Source organism: Cervus elaphus, chromosome 21 (assembly GCF_910594005.1).
Source record: "Cervus elaphus chromosome 21, mCerEla1.1, whole genome shotgun sequence".
In the NCBI taxonomy this organism is placed as follows: Eukaryota; Metazoa; Chordata; class Mammalia; order Artiodactyla; family Cervidae; genus Cervus; species Cervus elaphus.
Window position 1 is genome coordinate 19,228,644 of NC_057835.1, and position 22,884 is coordinate 19,251,527.

The 22,884-nt window shown below is 38.9% G+C and overlaps 1 protein-coding gene across 2 annotated transcripts; it reads right to left on the minus strand.

The window, feature by feature from the left end:
- Positions 1 to 1,160: 1,160 nt before the first annotated feature.
- Positions 1,161 to 22,396, minus strand: SQLE (squalene epoxidase). Of its 2 annotated transcripts, none has more exons than XM_043879231.1 (11): positions 21,961 to 22,396; positions 18,123 to 18,375; positions 12,706 to 12,886; positions 11,108 to 11,204; positions 10,068 to 10,181; positions 9,816 to 9,987; positions 7,815 to 7,910; positions 4,987 to 5,129; positions 4,502 to 4,598; positions 2,692 to 2,779; positions 1,161 to 1,694 (listed from the first exon to the last, which is right to left on the minus strand). In XM_043879231.1, exons 1-11 carry the CDS (start codon positions 22,243 to 22,245, stop codon positions 1,502 to 1,504), a joined length of 1,719 nt encoding a protein of 572 aa, XP_043735166.1. In that variant the 5' UTR covers positions 22,246 to 22,396; the 3' UTR covers positions 1,161 to 1,501. The 2 variants fall into 2 exon arrangements, with proteins under 2 accessions (XP_043735166.1, XP_043735165.1); XM_043879230.1 differs by having other exon boundaries at positions 18,123 to 18,378.
- Between the last annotated feature and the right edge of the window lie 488 nt (positions 22,397 to 22,884).

Sequence of the window (22,884 nt, forward strand, 5' to 3'; positions counted from 1 at the left end):
ATAGTCCACATGCACAGCTGGTCACAGCTGGAGCTCATCTGGAAACATCTGGGACACAGTTGGATACGTCTGGACATATCTAGTGTACAGTCCAATGCACACCTGGTGTGCAGTCCAAGGGTACATCCCAGTATTCAGTGCAGTCTACCGTCCAGTGCACATCCTGTGTACCATCCATCCTTTGTACAGTTGAGGGTACTGTCAGCTGTACGTCCATGTACAATCCCATGTACAGTTCAGTGTACACTTCTATGTCATGTACAATCCAGTGTACACTAACGTGTTTCCTCTGTATGGTCCAGTATACATGTGTACATCCAGTGTACAGTTAGTGTATGGTCTAGTGTACACTTGTGTATGTTCAGTGTACAGTCTAGTATACACTCCAGTGTACAGTCCAATATACAGTCATATACATTCAGTATACAGCCCAGTATTCACTCATGTACATCCAGTGTACAGCCCAGTGTATGGTCTAGTATACACTCATGTACATCCAGTGTACAGCCCAGTGTATGGTCTAGTATACACCCCAGTGTACAGTCTAGTATACACTCCAGGGTACAGTCCAGTACACACTCGTATACAGCCAGTGTACAGGCCAATACAACCCAGTGTACGTCATGTTGAGTCCACTATACACTCACATATGTCCAGTGTACCACCCAATGTACAGTCCAGTGTACAGTGTAGTAGACACTCCAGTGTACAGCCCTGTTCACTGTTCCTTGAAATAAGCCTAGCCTGGCTTATTAATGTTACACAGTAGAATTTATATAAAGCCCTTGATTCCCTTTTATATAAATGTGACATTTTCCAGGACCTCAGAAAAGAACCTTATCCAATTGGATAAGTGAGGGGAGATAGAGGGATACATGAGGAAAATAAGGTCCAGATATATTGAGGCAACTTCCCCAATGTCAAGAGCTATTTAACAGAAAAGGCTTCCCTCTGCATTTTTCCATCCCACTTTGGTTTTCTTTTTCATGAAATTATATAAAGAAGCCCACAGCAACAGACAAAAAGAAGAGGACTTCCCTGGTGGTTCAGTGGTTAAGACTCTGTGTTTCCAATGGAGGGGGCTTGGGTTGGATCCCTGGTCGGGGAATTAAGATACCACATGCCTCAGGGTGTGGCCAAAAAAAACAAAAAGACATGAGTTCATTCTTCATTTTATTTGCATGTCCCACAGTGACTCATCCCAAATACTGAATTCAAAAGACAAATTGCAGCTCCTCAATGTTAGCACTAATTTATGGTAACAATCATTTCTTTTAAATATCTATCTTATTTTACCCTTCATTTGAAATTGCAAACTAAAGTATATATTTACATGTATGTTTATATACAAAATAACTTCAAAAACAAATTAATCCCAATCTTGGTCCAAGAATTCCCACCTTAGAAGCGGGAGGAGTACTGTGCTATATACACTGTCTTCCAAGTCACTGCAGACTTGGCAAGTTCCCAGTATTCATTCACAAATGGTTCCCCTTTAAGCTTAATGAACCAAGTACTTCATTTCTGAGTAAATCAGAGGAAATATTACAGAACACGCTCTGTACAATACAGCACCGCTACTGAAAATGGCTCGGGGTTTTGTAATCCAAGGTTCCGATTTAAAGCAAAAATAGGTGGCATAGACTGCGACGCCAAAGAAGTGTCCGATTAAAACCAGAGGATTGGGAGATAATCTGTAATGGGAAAAAATACATATAATTAAGACCCCAAAATGAAAACTGACTCATAAAGAGATTCCAATTGTGTACCATCTATAAAGGTAAATAGACACTCAACATTTTAGGGGACTTTACAAGCTTGTATCTGCTGGTCAAGGGACAAATTAAAACTTTTTTCTTACAAGAAACTGCTTAGACTTTACTCCTGTCAGAGAAGCCAGTAACTTATCTTAGTTTATATGAATTGTGCGTCCTGAGCTGTTTTCTTTCATTATCTTGAGATCTCAGCCTAAAGTAGCCTGGCCTATGGAATCTCCGTTTTTCAAAAGGTAACAGTGTTGACACTCAGAAAGTGGACAAAGGAGAAAAGCCTTAAGGAATTTCACTTTGCAGACTTTCCAAGAATAATTCTACATATGTTTGCACCGTCAGAACTGAGTTTCATGAGTCCCACACTTCAGTGGAATTCAATGTTAAATATAAACTTCTCTATTATTCATGGTCCCCATAGATCAGGTCAGGGCCATAAACCCACAGGCAAAAAAACAAGCTGCTCTTTTAATCAAGGGTTTTAGCCTCATCTACTCACCAACTCAGGATCAACACTGTTGCCCAGAACTAAAACACAGGATTGAATACTGCCTTTTTTCATTTCTCTGGGAACATTTTGATTGGGATACTAATCAATAATAAAATGATGACATGCAGCAGGTAGAGGGATTAGCAGTGATTCATAAATCAAACTTCCCAGGTGGCACTAGTGGTAAAGAACCTGCCTGCCAATGCAGGAGGTTCAATCCCTGCGTCTGGAAGATCCCCTGGAGAAGGAAATGGCAACCCACTCCAGTATTCTCGCCTGGAGACTCCCCATGGACAGAGGTGCCTGGTGGGCTACAGTCCCTGGGGTTGCAAGGAGTAGGACACGACTGAATGACTAAGCAAGCGCAGCATAAACCACAGTCCTAAGAAAATCTGGAGTATCTGTTTCCTCTGTGTCGTCAGAACAACTTACACGGAAAGCAGCCCAACCGGACCTGCAACACATTTTCCACCAAGTTTGAAATAAAAAAAACAGGCTTTTCTCAGTTGATGTAGGGAATCTAAAATAAAAGTTTAAAATTACTCTCAATCAAAATACTCATACATTTACGTGGGGTGCTAATGATATGTCAGAAAAAAATGAATATGTAACATTTATTACACCTTTATAGATTAATTTCTTAAAAATCTAGTGTTAGCATTTTAGCCATCCAAGATTTCTTTTCAATTTCATAATGAAGACTACATAGTAATTCACAAATGAATAACTTTTTTCTGCTAGTAAATAATTACTAAACATGTAGGCCTTGGAAATTACGAGTTATTTAAAAGCTATCTCCTTGATTGTGTTGTAAATTCATTAAGTGATGTCAAATATTTTGTACATTCTTTTCTTACAAAAACACAATTCTAGAAACCAGAATGATAGTCTCTAAGATGCCCAGTGTGTATATCTGAGCAGTAAATTATGAAGTGAATAATAATGTCATATCTGTACAGTTTTATTTTTCAAAATAATTCATTAAACCCTCACAACATAGTATAATCAATAACCTTTTTTTAATAGTATAGAATTAATGTTCTTCAAGTATACCTCGATTATTCTTTACAACAGGTAAAAAAGATTACAACAGGTAAACTTTTACTCCAATAACGCCCATTCCTCCTTCAGTATCTCATAACTCTGTTGTTTTGTGGGTGGATTCAAACTCTAAGAAACTCAAGAGCTGAGAAAAGCTCAGAAAGAAGAGCTTAGAAAAACTCCAAATTTAGTTCTCTTCTTGCCCAACCAGTCACTGTAACTTCCATGATCAACTAGCAAGAGAGATTTGCTTGGCAAATCACAACACGTTGTCTTTTCCTTTAGCAAGAACGACGGTTAGAGGGGCTGCAGGAAGCATTTGTACTGTGTCATCCTTGGTAATCAGATCACCAAAGCAAGGATCACTAGCGCCCCAGCCAGGTCACAGAAATAGCTTTCTTATATTATAAATACCTGAGGTAATGGGATTAGAGTTATGTTATTTTAAAAAAAAAAGAAAAAACTTTTTATTTTGTATTGGGAGTTACATTTATTCTTGAACACCTAAAGGTCTCGTTTCACTAACCCACCGCTCACTAACGTGTACGTGTACATGGCCACGGCTGGGAAGTGGCACAGGTGACTTTTCCTCCATCTCTAGCCCTGTTTCTGCTAAGTCATGTTTTCCTTCATGTGAGACTGACCATCACCCTCTACCATACGGAAACAAAAACAGAAGCCTTATAGTAGTAAAGTGGGAATACTTCACGTGAGTAAAAGGTGGATACTTTCTGCTTGTGCATTTTAATAGGAGACAAAAACCTAGGTTTGATACTAAGCTCATTTTCATTTTACAAAATACTGTTTCGAAAAGAAATTGAACTACTGTCTGGGAAGAAAAAGGATTAACACTACCTTGCCCTTTAATTCAGTCAGAAAGGTCTTCCATCACAATCTTAGGCATTTGGGGAACGTGTGATGTGATGTGGACCAGAGGAATGAATAATGACACATGACTGAGGTACTGTTACTAAGGTTGTCTAAAGAGGCAATGGCTTCCCACACACAGTGGTGGATACATGATGATTAGTCAAAATTGTGCTCAAGGATGGAGTTAAAAAGGATTTAACGACTTGGAAGTTGGCAAACTCAGGAAACATTTCTATTTCTGGCCTAATCACTAACTTTTTGTAATTCAGTTCCCTTCCTCTGCTAAAAATCTATAATTCAGTAACAGTCATTCAGAAATCGCTGCACTTACCATCTGTGGCAGAAAATAATTCATAAAGAGCCTGAGCAAGAACATTCACAACAAAGGAATGAGACTTTTTTCTTGTCCAATAAAATGATTGTTTGGCCTAAAAAAAGAGAAAGATCACCTATTATATGGTAAGGGTTTAAAATAAAAAAAGAACAAACTAATGTTTATAATCCCTTAAACTGATACCCTGAGGACTATCTTCTAGAAATTATGTCTTGTTCAACATTTACACTCCCATCAAAAAAATAAAAATCTCCAGAGGAACGAGTTACATCTCTGAGGCTAAGTGGCCCATGTAAACTCCAAACCAGAAATTCTAGAAGATTCACAGGTTGCAAGTCATGTTCTCAATCCTGAATAAGACTATTTAAGAATCACTACTAAGGACCATGCTCCCAGGTACAGATCTCCTCTGCAAAGTCCCATTCATCTTAGGCCCCGGAAAGAAATCTATGTTGAGACATTTTTGTCAAAGAATATCTTACCTGGAAAACAGCTGCATCATCATAAAGGTCAGGGATACCCTTCAGCAATTTTCTCCACAGTTTTATATCATTAAAAACAACAGTCATTCCTCCACCAGTAAGAGGATGCCTCATATTGTATGCATCTCCCAAAAGAAGAACACCTGTAAAAAGAGAACTTAGATCATGACATCATCCTGGAGCATCCATTAAGATCCAAAGAAAACAAAAAACAACGCCCCCCCCTCCAAAAAAAAAACCTATTAATAATTTATAAACTAGGAATGTCAGCTAGTAAATTAGAATGTGAAAATACTAAATACTAAACCAATTAAAATACCAATACTAAACCACAACTAAAATTTACTCAGGCAAAAATTCAAGAGTTGATTCAATTACTATTTGTTAGGTAACATATGTGCCAGATGCTAGGGATACAGTGAGAACAGGAACGTGATCCCTGCCCTCAAAAAACTCACATGTGAAGCTAAGGTTCAGTCAGACAATGTCAAAATATGTGTAAGGCCTCTTTCATGAAAAAAACAAAAAAAAGCAATGTACAGGCATCCATGTGTAAAAAGCAAGTCTTTTACAAGGGAAAAAAATCAAGAATTCGTTGACATTTCACAGTTAATACTTGCTGCCCACATATTAAAGCGATCTATATGGTTCTAAGGGAATATGCAGATATTCCAAACACATAAGAAGTTAATTTAGAAGAATAAACCTTGATTGAAGCTTAGCTGAAAACCAGCCCCTTGCATCAAAACCACAGAAGCAGTAAGCTCTGCAATCTGACTCAAGGTACAGCTCCTCCTGATTATAGTCCTGACTCTAAGATTCCCACCCACTGTCAGCCTGGCTCATGACCCATGACTCAGAGGGACAGTTAAACAAAGCATGTATTTAATTTTCTCTCTTAGAGAAATAAAACAATCATAGTAAAAGTGGTAAGGTGGCAGAATTATGGATAATTTTTCCCTGTAATGTCACAATATACTATCTAATTATAGAATACACATATATTAATTTATGAAAAAGTAGTTTCTAAATTTTCACCCAAGTTTTTTTATGCATTAGTCTAATACCTTCACTAGAAACCACTAGCTATAACCAGCTTTTATTCCTCCTCCTCCACAGAACATTCCCAATTCCAACTGGGACATGTTCCCAAAGCATGCTCTTTGTATTAGTTCGGCACTGGCTTTCATTCTGCTTTGCATTATAGTTTATTTCTATGACTGGCAATTTATGATACATGTTTCTCCATAGCAAACAACAGCTGTTTATGTTTGGGAACCACAGTATATCGACAGCTCTCATTCACACCTCTCCTCCAGGCTCCACACTCCTGTTTTCAGTGGGCCTCCACTTGGCCACTCAAATAACCTCACAGCCGTCACATCACTGTGTACAAAAATGAACTCATTATCTCCCCACACTTCCCTAAGTCCAATGTCAGCAAATAGCTGGCAAAATACCTAAGCCTGAAACCTGGAATCCATCAAGAGACCTCGCTCTCCCTTATTACCATTAATCACTGAGTTTCATGCATGCTACATCCAAGATGTTACCGAAATAATTTCTCTACCTTCCACTTTTATTGTTACTTTACACCTTCTAGGGTGGCTATGGCAAAAGGACAGATACGAATAAATGTTGTCGAGGATGTGGAGAAATTGGAACCCTCGTATATTGTTAATGGAAATGGAGGATGATCAACCACTTTGGAAAACAGTTTGGCAGTTGCTCAAAGCATTAGAGAGAGTTAGGACCTGGCAATTCTATTCCTAGGAATATAACCAAGAAAAATGAAAATAAATGTCCACACAATAACTCATACACAGGTATGAACCAAAAGTGGAAACAATCCAAATGTCTATCAGTTGATGAACAGATAGTCAAGATGTAACATATCCATGAACGGAGTAGTATTTGGCCGTTAAACCAAATGAAAGACTGATACATGTTCCAACACGGATGAACCTCCAAGAAGCCAGTTACACAGGATGACACTGTATGATTACATTTATAGGGCATGTCCAGAACAGGCAAATCTATAGACAGGAAGTAAATTAATGGTGGTTTGGGAGGATGTGAGCAGCAGCTACTAATGGTTACATGGTTTCATTCCAGCATGATTAAAAACGTTCTAAAATTGACTGTGGTGATGGCTCCATAGACCTATGAATACACTAAAAACCAACAAACCGTACACTTTAAATGAGTGAACTATGTGATCTGTGAATTATCTCTCAATAAAGATATAAACATAAAAAGAACTTTTCAATGACTCTGCACTGTCTATAGGATTAAAACTGCATATCTTAACTTTCTACCACTCTGCCACCTCTTCTATGCTCCAGGGGTCTAGGGAGCTACTTAAATGCCACCATTTCTCAGCCATGCTGGCTTTTGCAGATATTGTTCTGCCTACTCAGAAGTCCCGCATCTCACTGTCCAGCTGTGTCTCCAGAGCAACATCTTCCCTAATTACCCTTCCCAATCCACAGGCTCGCTCCCTGCCTTGTACGTCCCACTCCTTCACAGTGAATCTGGTGTACCAAGAGTGGGCTTTCATAACAGCATTTATCAGCAGTATTCTGAAATTATTTACATCTTTCACTGGAATACTGCCTTCTCTAGATTAAGGATGTACTTAATTTTTATTTTCATTAACTCGAACAGTGACCTATGTATACTCAATACTAAATAATAAATATCATAAAACTAATTTTGGTATGCACTAATTACAATAATCTATTTTCTGTACCACATACATGTCATTTGGAATACTGAATTATAATATTTTGAATATCTTTTATAAAGTTGGTCCAAGAAGATAATACCTCGTTTGTTTACTGGTGAAGAAGGGAGGAAGCTTGCTGGCATTGATCTCAAACGCGAATTCTGAGAGGCTTCTAGGAATGGTCCTTTCAGGTGATCTGCAATAAAGCCCGCCCCACCAAATAAATGGTTTATAACATTCCAATTGCAAATTATCATATATTCTTATCAAGTATACACAAATACATACTACACATCTGTGATGGTTGTTACAAATATCCCTTGTGATAAATCAAGAACTAATTAATAACAAACTGTTTGTTAAGCACACAGTTGTTCCTGCTAAGGGATGGCTAAGGAATCTAAGCAAAAATCAATATAGATAGATACAGAGTTGTATGAACAAAAACCTAGAGGAAGAGTGAAGCAAATCCAGATGAGATGATAAGGAGAAAAACCATCCACCTTTCTTCCAAATGATTACCAACAGGTATATATTTAACACCTATTTTATTGTCACCACCATATTCTATTAGAACAGATGAAATATACCACCAATTCACAAACAACAGGAGGGTATGTGTACAGTTAAAAAAAAAAAAAGGGTAAGATGTAGAGAGAACTATCTCTCTAAGGAGCTTTTAGTTTCTTCATCTAGAATGAAACAGATTAGTTCATCTCTGCGATACATCCCAGGAAAGTATCAAACTTTTGTGCTTCCACTTTATAGAAAATGAACTTGCTTTTCATACAATTCCCATTGTAATCTGGGAATACAAGAGCTGAATGACTGTGTTGAAACTATTCCCTTCCTCCAATGAATAGAATTTCCATAACCTAACTAATATGAACATAAACCTACAAATGTTTCTCTCCCTGATCACAAGGCAGTCTTCTCCAGCTATGCTTTGGACTGGGGGGGGGGAAAAATCTACAGTAAAAGAAAAAAATGCTAAAAATACATTATTATCCTCTTCCTAAATACACATAACTCATTCTTTCAATCTGAAAGCTTCAAAATGGCTTAACTGAGTGAAAATGTATTGAAGTGCTGAAAATGCCATTATTAAAAATCTAAATTGGTCCATGTGTACCTTAATTTCTATTGATATTCTGTTAGTAAACAGTGCTTTTGCTTAGTTTAAAAAATAATGTTCCTTAGTTTAAAAACTAATGAAAAATCAGAATATTTAAACAAATGTACTCACATCCAGGATAATCTGCTATTACTATAATCATAATTGGCAAGCAGAGTTTTCCTTTCAATTTTATCAATATTCTTAACAATTTTTTTTACATGTCTTTCTTACATCTTCCCATTCTCAAAAAATAATTTTAATGAGTGTTTAACAAAGATGTTTGAAATCTCATGAAGCCTTTCTGTACTCAACTCAAAACTAAAAGATCTTTAAGAACCCTTAGAGCCCTTGTGTTCCCAGGGCAGGGACATATGAGCACACAGACCTGCTTTCGACCTTGGCTCTGCCCCTTACTAAAGGTTTATGTTTGGAGAAGCTGATTAACTTCTCTGAATCTTAGTCTCCTCATCTGCTAAACAGGGATCATGATAATGCCTACCTCAGGTGGTTGTGTACATTAAATTATGTTTGTAAAACACCTCTTACATAGTAGACAATCAATAGATGGCAGCTATCATTTCTACAAAAACCAAGCACAAAAAGTAATTATGTATAAGAGATATTTCAAGAATTCAGCTATCTAGATTACTATCCAGACTACCTTAAAAAATACCATATATGAAAAAAAAAAAAAAAAAAATACCATATATGCCACTATTAATGATTACTCACAAAACTACACTTTTATTATTACTATGAAAAAATACATTGAAACTATTTTACTTGTGGAGATTTTTTTATGTGCTAGTTTAAATAGTTTATTCAGCTCCACTGTATCTGACTAATTAGACGAAATTTTTCAGCTGTCATTCTCATCTTTCAGCCTCATTTAGACAAAGCTTTAGTGAGAATTGGAGATGGAGAGTCTTTTGTGAGACTTACTTACAGACTAGATTACAATGGCAGTGAAACACTATTTCTTACCAGGTAACTGTGGGTAGATATTTTCAGTCATGTATTCTCTCAAATTCCTTGGCATGTCTCCTCGGATGTCCACAAGTACTCGAGTTTCGTTAGGTGAAATTTGGTAGATGAGAACTGGACTTGGGTTAGCTAAAATAAGTTCGGCATGATTTGCTTTAAACTGCGGTGCATTCTAGGAAAATAAATAAATATTTTTAATAAGTTGCAAATTTCAAGTTGCTTTTATCTTCTACAATTGCATTTCTACAATACCTCCATAAGGAAGCCAACAAAATGTGAAGAAATAGAAACTTTATTGGAGATCAGGTTTTTCCTGAACTTGGAGAAAAGTCCATCTGCAACAATAGTCAATGGAGCATGGAGTTCCTACAACAAAAACAAAGAACACTCAGCTAAATGGTGAGAAATACACAGTGAAAAGACTGTTCTTTTAAAGTGTACATAAACAAATTTAAACACATCATGGGACATTATAGAGTACCCGGAGATAATGCTATTGAAGGAGCTCTCATGTGGGCTGAGGTTAATGAATGACCCATCTTTAGAGACTCTTCCCCTTGAGATCACCTTCCACCAAAGTCCTACCATTCCAAACCACCTGGGATTAAGTCACTTCGATGGACACTGGGGGAAACTATGACAAGCAAGCAGAGCCCACAGAAAACTGAACCACATTACAAATCCCAAGGACTAGCCACATTCTTTTATTCTAGAATTTTTTAACCCCACATAGTGCTTTCAATCAATGGCTATGGCTCCAAAGACTTTTTGTACACATGGATGTATATACTTATATTACCTTGCAATTGCCCCCATTAGAGTGTAATTCCTAGGAGGCAATTACCCTACGAAAGAATCAACAGATAGGCTTTTGACTTTCTCCTCTGTTCTAAACCAACACAAGCAAATACTGGAAACTATTTTATTCAGCTATTTCCCCAGACAGTCTCTTAGTTTTTGCCTTTCTTATTTCAACAATAGTTTATTTTATTCTCATTATTTCTTTCACGCTGAATCCTTCCTTTTTGCATCTTCCAGTTCCCTCTCCGCTAGGGTACAATTCTCACTTCAGTTTTTAACACAGCTAACATCACGGAGTTTGTTTCCAGAGTTATTTGAACAGCATTCTGCATTGCCCCAAAGAACAATGTGTTGCAATCTAGTGCAGAGAGTTTGGAGAGATCTCAGTCCATTTGATGAATAATAAACTTGTGGGCCTACTTCTCTTGAAGGAGTAGGAGAAAAAGAAAATAAAAATCTCTCAGGAAAAGCGAATATCTGCTACATCTCACCTTGATGTCTCCAGTCTCTTTATCCTTGTACTGAACTCCCATCACAGCATCATCTTCTTCTAGTAACTGCAGCACAGTGCCCTCGATAAACTTTGCACTAAAAGATAAAGAAACAAATTTTCTGGTAGCACAACTGAAAAATTTAAACACGGAATGAAAAATTCCTTTTTCCTATCTCCAGTGTACCCTAAACTGGACACACATGTACATAGAAAAAGGGCTGGAATGACGAAAAGCAAAAATATCAATGGGTTTTAGAATTAGGTGGGGTTATAATTTTCTAATTTTTTAAGATGGAATGTATGTAACTAATGTAATGACTTTTCAGAAAAGCATTTTTAAAAATGCTTTATCTTTTTATCTTTTGAATTTATCTCAATTCATTAAAAAATAAAATACATGCAGAAAAATTTTACATACAAACAAGTTTTGTTGTGTTGATGAATATACACAGAATTGGAATTTATTCAAATTTTTCTGAGTAGTTACTTCTAGTTAGAAGGATCATAGATAATTTTTTACAATCTCCTCTATATTTTTAAGTATTTCTCTATTTTTCTAAAATGAATATATTAATACTTTCATAGATATCAAATTCTTCAAGTTCTAAGAATAATCAATTCATTTCTCCTTTTGCTTTGTCAACATTTAAGCCAACATTAAGGATTTAAGCCTTTATCAGGGCTTCCCCAATAGCTCAGTTGGTAAAGAATCTACCTGCAATGCAGGAGACCCCAGTTCAATTCCAGGGTCAGGAAGATCCGCTGGAGAAGGGATAGGCTACCCACTCCAGTATTCTTGGGCTTCCCTTGTGGCTCAGCTGGTAAAGAATCCACCTGCAATCCAGGAGACCTGGGTTCGATCCCTGGGTTGGGAAGAGCCCCTGGAGAAGGGAAAGGCTACCCACTTCAGTATTCTGGCCTGGAGAATTCCATGGACTATACAGTCCATGAGGTCACAAAAAGTCGGACACGACTGAGCGACTTGTACTTTCCCTTTCAAGCCTTTGTCGATGACATGAGGATTCTCATGTTTAAAACTTAAATCACAATTATAGTGTACAGGGCTAGAAGTAAATATAAGTTAATAATTAAAAGAAGAAGCCCTTTAAAACTGTCAATCACTATACTGTACATCTGTGACTTACATACTATTGTATGTCAATTATAACTCAAAAAAAGAGAGAAAGGGACACCCAGCCAGTCCTGTCAGTCCAGGTCCTTAGTATGAATGCAACAGGGATTTTCTCTTTTAACTCCTCTGTCCTGACTTTTAATAAAAAGCACCATAACCACAAACTCCAACTCCCAAATGGGTACATATGAACTTAAACCTTAATTACAATGACTACATCCTCTCAATTCGAACTACATAAAAATCACACATTGAGTCGTAGGAAGGTTCTCAATAGTTCTAATCATTCAAATGATTTATATGATATTCTTAACAAAGGCTGAAGAATTAACATTCTTCTAACTTACGGTTTATTCTAGTACAACAGCTATGCTCTAACCTATACCCAAACACTTATGAAAATGTATAAAACAGTATTTAACAGTATAACAGTTTAACATCAGGTATTGGAAGCTGAGCCTTACTTGGGCTCTGCCATAGCTGCCTTCCGGAGATGCATGATGAATCTTCCATGATGGAAAGCTCTTCCACTCTGCACATGATTGTTCTCTGACAGGGGGAAAGGAATCTGAACCTCTGTTTTGCTTTCCTGATCATGAATTACGTAGCCATTTACAACCTGGGCATCAATACCTTCCACTGTATCTGCAAAACAACACAGTTTAAAAAAAAAGTCAGTTTTTTGTAATATGCCCAGAGTTACACTAATCACCAAGAGGACACGGATGTGGAAAATGAGTTTCTGCGTTCATAAAGCTACAACACCATTTGGAGGACTGGACGTTAACAGAACTATTTCAGAAACCTTAATGCTTCTGGAAGACAAGTCTTAGCAAATTTGTGATATCATAAAAGGTAAATATTTACATATAAAATTTATTCATTAAAATTCATAGGAAAAATACTCACACTCTAATAATAACAGGGAAAATGTACACAGATGATTCATACTACAAAGAAACATTGAATATGTCAGGAAAACAATGTTCAAAACTTGATTTAAAAAAAAAAATCAATGAAATAAAACTGAAACAAGAAGACACCAAATCTATCAAAGTTGCTGGTGAAATAATGATAAAATGGATAAACTGTATATATTACTGGTCATATCATAAACTTAGTAACATTTTAGAAAATAAGCATGGCAACAACTATCAAGAACCAAGAAGAAGTTAGCACCCTTTAATGTAATATTAGTCTTATAATCCATCTAGGGTACATTATAAAATATTAACTGAAAAACACTATGAACAGGCTTAAAGTTATTTTAAAGAATGGATAATGGTATTAGAAATGTTGCTGTGAGCAAGCTGACTTTAGCATATATTTTAAAAGTCACATGCTATAAATATATTCAAATACATTAAAATACAATATTGAGGATTGTCTATTAAAATGATTTCATTTCTGATGAAAAGGAAAACTTCATAATAAAACAATTTTACCACACATCTATGCTAAGATCAAAATAAATCATTTTTTTTCTGATATGCTTTTTAATTACACTTTAAAGTCTAGTCAGGGACAAGCTGGATGAATACTTGTCAAACATCCCACCTAGGATCCAAGTAAGTTAGTTTTTTGGTTTGGCTTCTAAATTATTCCAGCTAAAATTCAGTCAGAGAAAAGCACACAGGTATCACAGAAGCTGCCAATTAGCAGTGTATTCAATTTGGATCTCGGCAAACTGCCAATCTTTACCGGCCTACCTGTTTGAAACCCATCTAGTATTTCCACTTTTGTCCAGCTACTGAAATAAGCTTATTTTTCTTAACTCATATTATGGAAGAACTTCTAAGTGCTAAATCTGGCCAATTTAGAACACACCAGAACATGTGAAAAGTAGACAGTAGTGGCACAGTAAAATTTTCCTTGGGTAAGTTATCTTAAGTATATAAATAAGGTCTAATTTAAGATTTGAAACATCTGCCTCTCACAATTTGACTGGTGAAATAAAACATGATAGACTTTGGCACTTTCACTTTCTTAACCAGGCAGGCAGGAAAATGGCATCCTCATCAAATTCACGCCTGACGATCAATGATAAAGCTGACAAAATCCGCCTCAGGGTACTGTCCCACCTGTCTCTGGTGACCCTCTCATGGAGGGTGGTGGTTAGAGAACATAAAAGGACAGAGGCAGGGGGCCTCCCTTCTTTACAATCCATCCTGTCCGCTGGGGCCCGGGGCCCTGCTGTCTCTTGCTTTTCCTCTCTATCTGCCCCTTCTCAGTCTCAGTCCTCTTACTCGGCTCCTGCTCTCACCGACCTCTCTACCTTAGAGTACCCCAGGAGTCGTCCTGGGCCTCTTCTTGGCAACGCCATCTAGCCTTCTTTAAATACCACGACTCCTCTCTTTCTCACACCCCTCACATCTCATCCAGCAGCAGCAGGTCCTACTGACTCTTCCTTCCAAATATATTCCCAGAATGTGACCACATCCCCCACCACTACGGCCACGACCCTGGTCCAAGCCATCAGCTCTCACTGTTTCCACAATAACTTCCTAACAGGCCTCCCTGCTGCTGACTTGCCACTTCATGATCTAGTCTTTCTTCTACACACTAACAAGAATACATTAAAACATTAAACATAAATACATTAAAACATTAAAATATTCTAATCATACTTCTAAGACGTGAAATCTAGTAACTTCCTCTTCTTGAAATTCTCCAATGGCTTCCCTTTGGAATAAAAGTCTAATCCATATAGTGGGCCAGCAGGGAATCCAGTCTCCATTCTCCTTAACTCCAACTCAAACCACTCAATTTCAACACAATTCTCCTTTCCTGCTCTTCAAAGAAGCCACAGGCTCACTCCTCCCCATCAGGCTTCACCCCGTGATGCTCTCTCTACCTGGAAAGAGCTTCTCTTCCTCCAGACAGCCCTAGGGCTCTCCTACCCCTTCCCTTCAGTCCTTTCCTCAAACATCACTGTCTCAGTAAGGCTTTCCCTTCCCCCGCCCACTGCATCATTTAGAAGTACACTCCCTATCTCTCTTTTCTGACTCTTCTCTGAAGCACTTATAACCATAATATATACTCTAAATTTTATTTATTCATCTTTTATCACCATCTTCTACAGGAGCACCTAGAATGTATGCTCTGTGAGGGCTGGAATCTGTTTTGTTCACTACTGTAGCCTCAGCACCCAGAACAGTACTTACAATATAGCTGATACTTAATAAATACGTTAAATAAAAGAATGAATGTTACCTGTTTAGTCACCTCCCTCCCAACCTGATCTTCTCTGTTACCCCACAAACATGTTCTATCTAGTATCAAAACACCCCTCCTGTATCCTCACATCTACATGTCACCTCTGCCCTGTTTCTGTTTTCTGTTAGAGAAAAACTCCTTGAGAGTAGTTTTCTAGCCTCAAATTTTTTCATCTCCCATTCACTTCAGTCCAGGTTTCATCTACACAACTCCACCAAAACACCTTGTCAGTCCCACAGCAACCTCCAAATGGCAGAATCCCATCGCACTTCCTACGCACTGTTCTGACCTTACCCTTCATTAGCAAACCATGACATGGCTCCTTCCCTTTCTTGATATGTACCCATCCCCTCCTGCGAGAAACACTTTCCTCTGTTGGATTAAGGACACCAAACTCTCCCGGCTCTTTCCTGTCATTCTGCAGGCTCCTTCTCCATCCTCCAGCAAGCTTCTCTTCTTCCACCCAATTTCTAAATGTCAGTTTCCCAGGACTTGATCTATTCTGTCTTCTCTTTTTTTCCTGCACACTCTCCTTAGCTGGTCTCCATCACTGCTGTGGCTTTTAAGTACTACAAACATGCTGACCTCTCTGAAATACCTACACCAGCCAGCTCAAAGCACTCATTCCTCTGCACTTGAGATGCATATTCTCAACTAAACAGTCCACGTGTCTATCTCCATGGGTCCCCTGACTTCCTCCCAGTGCTGGTCCCTCTCTAGGTTTTCTTACACAGCATCTTCCAGCTGGTCAAATCAAAATGCTAAGAATCACTTTTTAATACCCTGTCTTCTCATACCTCACACCAATCCTTTACTAAGTCAAGCCATTCCTGTCTTTTATTTGGTCATGAACCTGTCCACTTCTCTTTACATCCTCTGCTAACGTGCTAGTCCAAACCACCATCATATGCCATTTGGACTAGGCGATGAGCTCCCACTAGACTCCTTGCACTGACTCTTGCCACCCCACCACCACAGTCTTGTAGTCTATTCACCACACAACATCCACATATTCTTTCAAAATAGCATCCTAGAAAAGTGCACACTCTCCTTAGCTGGTCTCCATTACTGCTGTGGCTTTTAAGTACTTTTAAGTGCAGGATGTGATTCAATGGTAAACTGTGAAATGAAATTTCAAGCTGCAAATTGTATACTTGGGTAAAATCATGCGAGTATTTAAAAAGCAAAATAAATCTCAGTCAGATTTAGGAATGTATGTAGGTACTGAGCGGCTTCTCAGGTGGCTCAGTGGGTAAAGAATCCGCCTGTGATGCAGGAGACGTGGGTTCAATCCCTGGGTCAGGAATATCCCTTGGAACAGGAAATGGCAACCCACTCTAGTATTCTTGCCTGGAGAATCCCATAAACAGACGAGTCTGGCGGGCTACAGTCCACAGTGTCGCAAAGAGTTGGACATGTGTGAGCATGCACACACGTAGGTACTGAGTCAGGATATTAGAAGTGTTCGTCATTGTGAAGAGCTCTCAGAGGTCTGAAGCCTTTGGAGGCATAAACAGGATCCTGTCATACTCCTGTTCCACTGCCTTCAAAGTCCTACAGGACTAGCAGCTGCCTAACTCTCCAATCTCAATCTCAAGTCCTGCTCCTTTCCCCATTACCCAATACTTTCTGACTACACTGGTCTCCTCTTCAGTACACTGAATAAAATAGCAAACATTTACATAGTGCTTAATACATACCAGGAATTGTTCTGACTGCTTTATCTTTATGCTTTAATTCAATTAATTCTCTTAATAACCTATGAGTCAAGGACTCTAAATGTGCCTCTTTTAGAGATGAGTAAACTAATAGAGATTTCCCTGGTAGCTCAGAGGTAAAGAATCTACCTGCCAAAGCAGGAGACACATGTTCAGTCCCTGAGTCAGGAAGATCCCCTGGAGGAGGAAATGGCAACTCACTCTAGTATTCTCACCTGGAAAATCCCATGGACAGTGGAGCCTGGCAGGCTACAGTCCATGGAGTCACAAATAGTCAGATTTAAAGACTAAACAACAGCAACAAACTTAACACACAGGTGGTTAAGTAACTTAGCCAAGATCACACAGCTTTTTAAGCACCTAAGCTATATTCAAAGTCAGGCAATCTAGTGCCAGAATCAATGCTGGTAATTACTACAACATCATGCCCACCCTAAATACCAAGCAAGCTCTCTCTCAATTCCCGGACCTATTTTGCACTCTGAACCCCAAGACTGGATCGCTGATCTGTCTTATTCACCAGTTTATCCTTGGCACCCAGTATAGCACCTCATACAAAGCAAACAGCAAAACCACTTCCTAAATGAAGAGTATTTTAAAAGCACTGGATTAATGATCCTTAAATAAAAGGTTCTAAAACAGGTACATCACATGCACTCTACAAATGACAGTTCACTTCACCTTTCACTAAATTTCATTCCTCATTCCAAGTTGAAGTTTTCCAGTCTTCAACTTTGACCATTACAATTTTTTAGCCACTTTTATCTCACAAAGGCTACTTCATGTTTCCTCATGCTTATCTTCTCATTTGCTTTCATTTTCATGAAAATTTGTTGATAAATGTGTAACCTTTATACATGAAAATAAAATGGAATACCCTTTTACCAGTCATAGCAAAGACTGCTTGCTTATACCACATTAACTCCTAAAAATCACGAGGAACCTACCTTCAAGACCAAGGTCTTTCAAGGCATAATAACCACCTGGCTGCAGAAATTCTCCAAGGATCCGGTCAGGCTCTTTTAAATCTCTCTCAATTACCGTCACCTTTCTTCCATCTCTGGAAAGCACTGCGGCCAAAGCAGAGCCGAGGACACCAGATCCCACGATGATAACTTCTGGATCGTTTTGAGAAGAGGTCAGGGTAGAGGCAGCTGTTCCTATTAAGGTTGTTTCTGAAATACTGGTCCCTTTTTTGCACTGCTTAAAAAAAAAAAATGAATTATGTAGCCACATTTGTTGTCTTTAAATCATATTACTACTATACAGGCACAGTGAACGCTTGCATCTTAGGTAAAAACTATACCCTAAATATTATCAAACCAAATGAACGGTTATGTTTTTAAATCCATATCATATATAAAAAACAATAATATCTAAATACCAATTAAACAAAAATGGATAACAATACCCCAGTAAAATGAGACTTATGTTCCATCTTCCAAATATATTTAGAAAATGCTGTCACATATTTAGAAATACACAATAGGCCAATTATAAGATAGGTTTACAAGGGACTTCTAAGTCTTACAGGGAAAATTCTATCCTAATTACTCAATTCTTCATATACATACTGAGCATCCACCAGATACAAATCATGTACAGCTTCTGATATGATTTCATGTTGCAAATTATTCAGCACCCTTTAGATATTTCCACTAGTTGTCTTCATTTTCTCCCTCTCGATTTTCATCTGAAAAATCTATCTTAATCTAAAATCACTTTTTATATAACAAAAAAACTGTCAAATTCTGGCCAGGGATCTATTAATTGAGAATACGTACAATTCCAAGAGAATAACTCATTCTGTTCCTTGGAGTTCAACCTGTTCGCAGTTTGAAAATTTGACATTTAAGAACATATTTACCTTCCTTTTCCTCCATCCTGATACTCTTAAGGGAACCTGGTGAAATATGTGACCCTCCAGTTTAAGAATAAGAACAAACATTAAAACTATCACTGGTTGGGCTGACAGTAAAAACCCTCCCTTTGATTATAAGATGAAAAAGGGCTGTTTTGAGAGATTTATGCCCATTGAGCATAACAGTACCTATTACAGTTTTTTTAAATGAATAATTCAGTACCATAATAAGCATTTTTTGTGGGTATATGGAGTCACAAATATGAATACATTCAGACACAGAGTTGCAAGGAACCATCTTCCTGGGGTTCTCTGACCTTAACAACTAAGATAAGGTTAAATGTCATTTTGAAAGGGTTTTAATAAAAGACCTCAAGCAAAAAAAGTGAAAGTTACTCAGTCACATCCAACTGAACTATCAGGGGAGCCCTCAGGCAAAAAGTTCTGTTCAGTTCAGTTGCTCAGTCGTGTCCGACTCTTTGCGACCCCATGGACTGCAGCACGCCAGGCTTCCCTGTCCATCACCAACTCTTGGAGCTTACCAACTCACATCCATAGAGTCGGTGATGCCATCTAACCAACTCATCCTCCATCGTCCAAAAGGAAGAACACATTTACCTTCCTTTTCCCCCATCCCGATACTGTTACGGGAACTTGGTCAAACAAGTGGCCCTCCAGTTTAGGAATAAGAACAAACATTTTTGTCAAGCAAAAAGGAAGGAGATAAAACCTAAAATCCTTTAGAATTTTAAATCTCTGTGATCTAATATTCATCTGGCCTCTACAATGACCTAGGCCCTGTCCACTGTTTTGTTTTTTTTTTTAATCATTTCTCTTAGAGAAATTAATTTTCACAACAGAACTTACTCTTTCTCTCAGTATTAATAGCCAGAACAACTGACTGTATTTAAAGCCTCTTCTGCCATTTTGGTGGCTCAGATGGTAAAGAATCTACCTGCAATGCAGAAGACCGAGGTTTGATTCCTGGCAGGAAGGTCCCCTGGAGAAGGAAATGTCAACCCACTCCAGTATTTTACCTGGAGAATTCCCTGGACAGAAGAGCCTGGCGGGCTACAGTCCACGGAGTCACAAAGAATCAGACACACCTGAGCCACTTTCACTTGTCATTTTAGCCATTGTTTATTAGCCTTTCTTCCTAAATGTTCCCTGTTACACACAAACACACATACACAATCCTGGAAAGAGAACTCTGGAGAAAGTTGCCTTTCAGAGCCTGGTTAGTACATGAAGCACTAAAGGGAACTTAATACAGTCTACCGACTCCCAGGTATTAAGGAAATAAACAGAGAACCTGGGGTATTTGCAAAATGGAACCAATACTGAGAGCTGTAATTCAACTTCCAACCGCCGAATTTCTCTTCAGTATGATGGCATTCCAGCCTCCTGGACTAGTGCTCAGTGGCCCTGAGGGACATCATCTCAGTTAACAGTAGCAAAGACTTCAAACTGAAAATTAAAGATTCCCTTACCCTCCCATTCCTCCAACCCACATCCACCCCATCAATGAATTCAGCACCATTCCGAAGGTTCCTAACAGATGGAGACTACCCCTAGACTAATACAAATAACTACTATTTACCAGACAGTTATGTACCAGGCATTTAGCAAACATTAAATCAATCAATTCACTAACTACCAGCAAGGTTAGTGCCATTTCCACCTAACAGAAGAAGTAACTGATTCTTCCAGAAAGTAAGCAACTTGCCCAAAGTCTCACAGTCAGCAGTGGTAGAGCAAAACTTCTAAACCAAGCCCCCTCTCTTCTTAAACTGTGTTGATCTCTGCCGCAGATACAGGTAAGAAGATATGGCTCTGGAACCCTAAAGGAGTGAATTACTTTGTAGGCCACACCAGCTAATGTCAAGTCACCGTCATCCCTTACTTGGCCTACTGCAAGACTCTCTCAGCCCACATCCCTGCTTCCATTCTTGTCCTCCTACAATCCATTCTCCACACAGAAACTAAAATGTTCTTTTTAAAAAGTGAAAGTCAGGGACTTTCCTGGCATTCCAGAGGTTAAGACTTCGCCTTCCGATGCAGGGGATGTGGGTTTGATTCCTGGTCGGGGAGCTAAGATTTCACGTGCCTTGTGGCCAAAAAAACCAGAACACAATATGGAAGCAATATTGTAACAAAATCGATAAAGACTTAAAAAAATAATAAATAAAAAGTAAAAATAAAATATCATTACTCACATACTTTAATCCTCCAGTGCTCTTGGGGAAAAGTATAAACACCCAAGGCCAACAGGCCCTCAATATTCTGGCCTCAACAATCTTTTCCCCGCTCATCTCTCACCATTGTCCTCCTCTGCTGTCTCTGCAGGGACCAAATATTAATTATTCACCTAACCTAGGACACTGATTTACTCAAGGCTCCACTGATGTGGGGAGACAAGGGCGTTTTGCCCAAGACTTTAAAACACTGAGCATTTTTACTCAGCCAGTTCTTCCAGCTGTTCTGTGACTTTCCCCAGGCAGCTGTCCCTTCTTATTAGCCACGAGTTTACCTGAAGCAGCTTTCTTCCTTCTTCCCAGGTTCAAACACAATCCTTACCAAAGGATTTAAATAAAACTATTTTTCCATCACAGACAGTGATTCTGTCCTACTGACTTGAACATTTCACCTTTCCTTAATCAAACCAAGTTCATTTAGCTCTAGCATCACCAACACTAAATGAAACAAAGGTTTTCCATCATTTCTAAGAGCGCCAAGGATGTAGTCAAGAGCAGTCAAGAGCGTAAACAAAACAAAAAACCAAAACCATCTATGTCAGAATTCGTACAGAATATCTAACTTGCAGCCTTTCACCCTTTAAATTACCGTATTTACATCTGGGTGATCGCAGTCCTCATTTTAAATGTAAGACACTCATACATGTGCCCACTTTAAATTCAACCTACCCTCCTAGACCCCAGCTGCTCTTTATTTTCTGATCCAGCGGGGGATTTGGCCCAGAAGAAGCCAATGAAAGGCAAGGCTGACAGAATATAGGAGAAGCCCGCCAGCTGGGAGCCACTCTGCCGGCGCCCGAGGAGGGCCCCGCTCCGGTAGCGATAAGACAGCACGAGCCCCAGCGACAGGAACACCAGCACGCATAGCAACAGCTCCTTGTTGGCCAGAGAGACGAAGTCTCCGCATTTCTTATAAAAATAGGTGAAAGTAGCGATGCCGAGAAAAGTCCACATGGTTAAAAGGCTTCTTCGGGGACTCCGGATCAACGTTAGATTTTTTTTTTTTTCCTGGTAGGGTTTTGGTGTTTAGATGCTCTCCCCAAAATGTGTTGCCAAAAAGGAGCGCGGGGGACCGGCTGAAGTCCAGGAAACACCGTCACGGGATTACAATTCAAATCAGAGAAATTTACAAAATCATATAAGTTAGTATAAAAGTACGTTTAGACGGGAACGTTCTCCAGGATTTAAAGAAAAGTATTTAAAAACCTCCAAGAGCTCGCGATCAGACTCTCCCCTTTCAAGCAATCCATCTATGGGGGTTGGGGGAGTGCTGGGAGTCCTGGGAGATTAATTCCGGATAACGTATTAAATTTTGTTGTTGGCTCGTCGTGCAGTGAAATTGCTCTTCGCTCTCACTAGCAGCAGGTGTCCTTTCGGAAGAGCAACAGGGAGACAAACATCAAAGAAATATCTTGCGCTGGGGAACTGCGGCCTCACCGGGTCGGAAAGCTCGAGGGCTGAGACGGCGCGGAGACAGCTCCTTCTCTTGCCCCGGACCTCCACTCTCAGAGGGAAAAGTCGGACGGGGCAGCCTTCTCCCACCAAAGATGGCCTCGGACTCGAGACTGCGGCTCCAGGACTGGGAAGCGTAGC

Coding starts and splice junctions, on each gene's coding strand:
- SQLE (XM_043879230.1), bottom strand. CDS start 22,245: ATGTGGACTTTTCTCGGCATCGCTACTTTCACCTATTTTTATAAGAAA. Junction 9,988..10,067: donor TTGTTGGCTTCCTTATGGAG/GTATTGTAGAAA, acceptor TTATTTTCCTAG/AATGCACCGCAGTTTAAAGC. Junction 2,780..4,501: donor ATTATTTTCTGCCACAGATG/GTAAGTGCAGCG, acceptor CTTTTATTTTAG/ATTCCCTACATCAACTGAGA.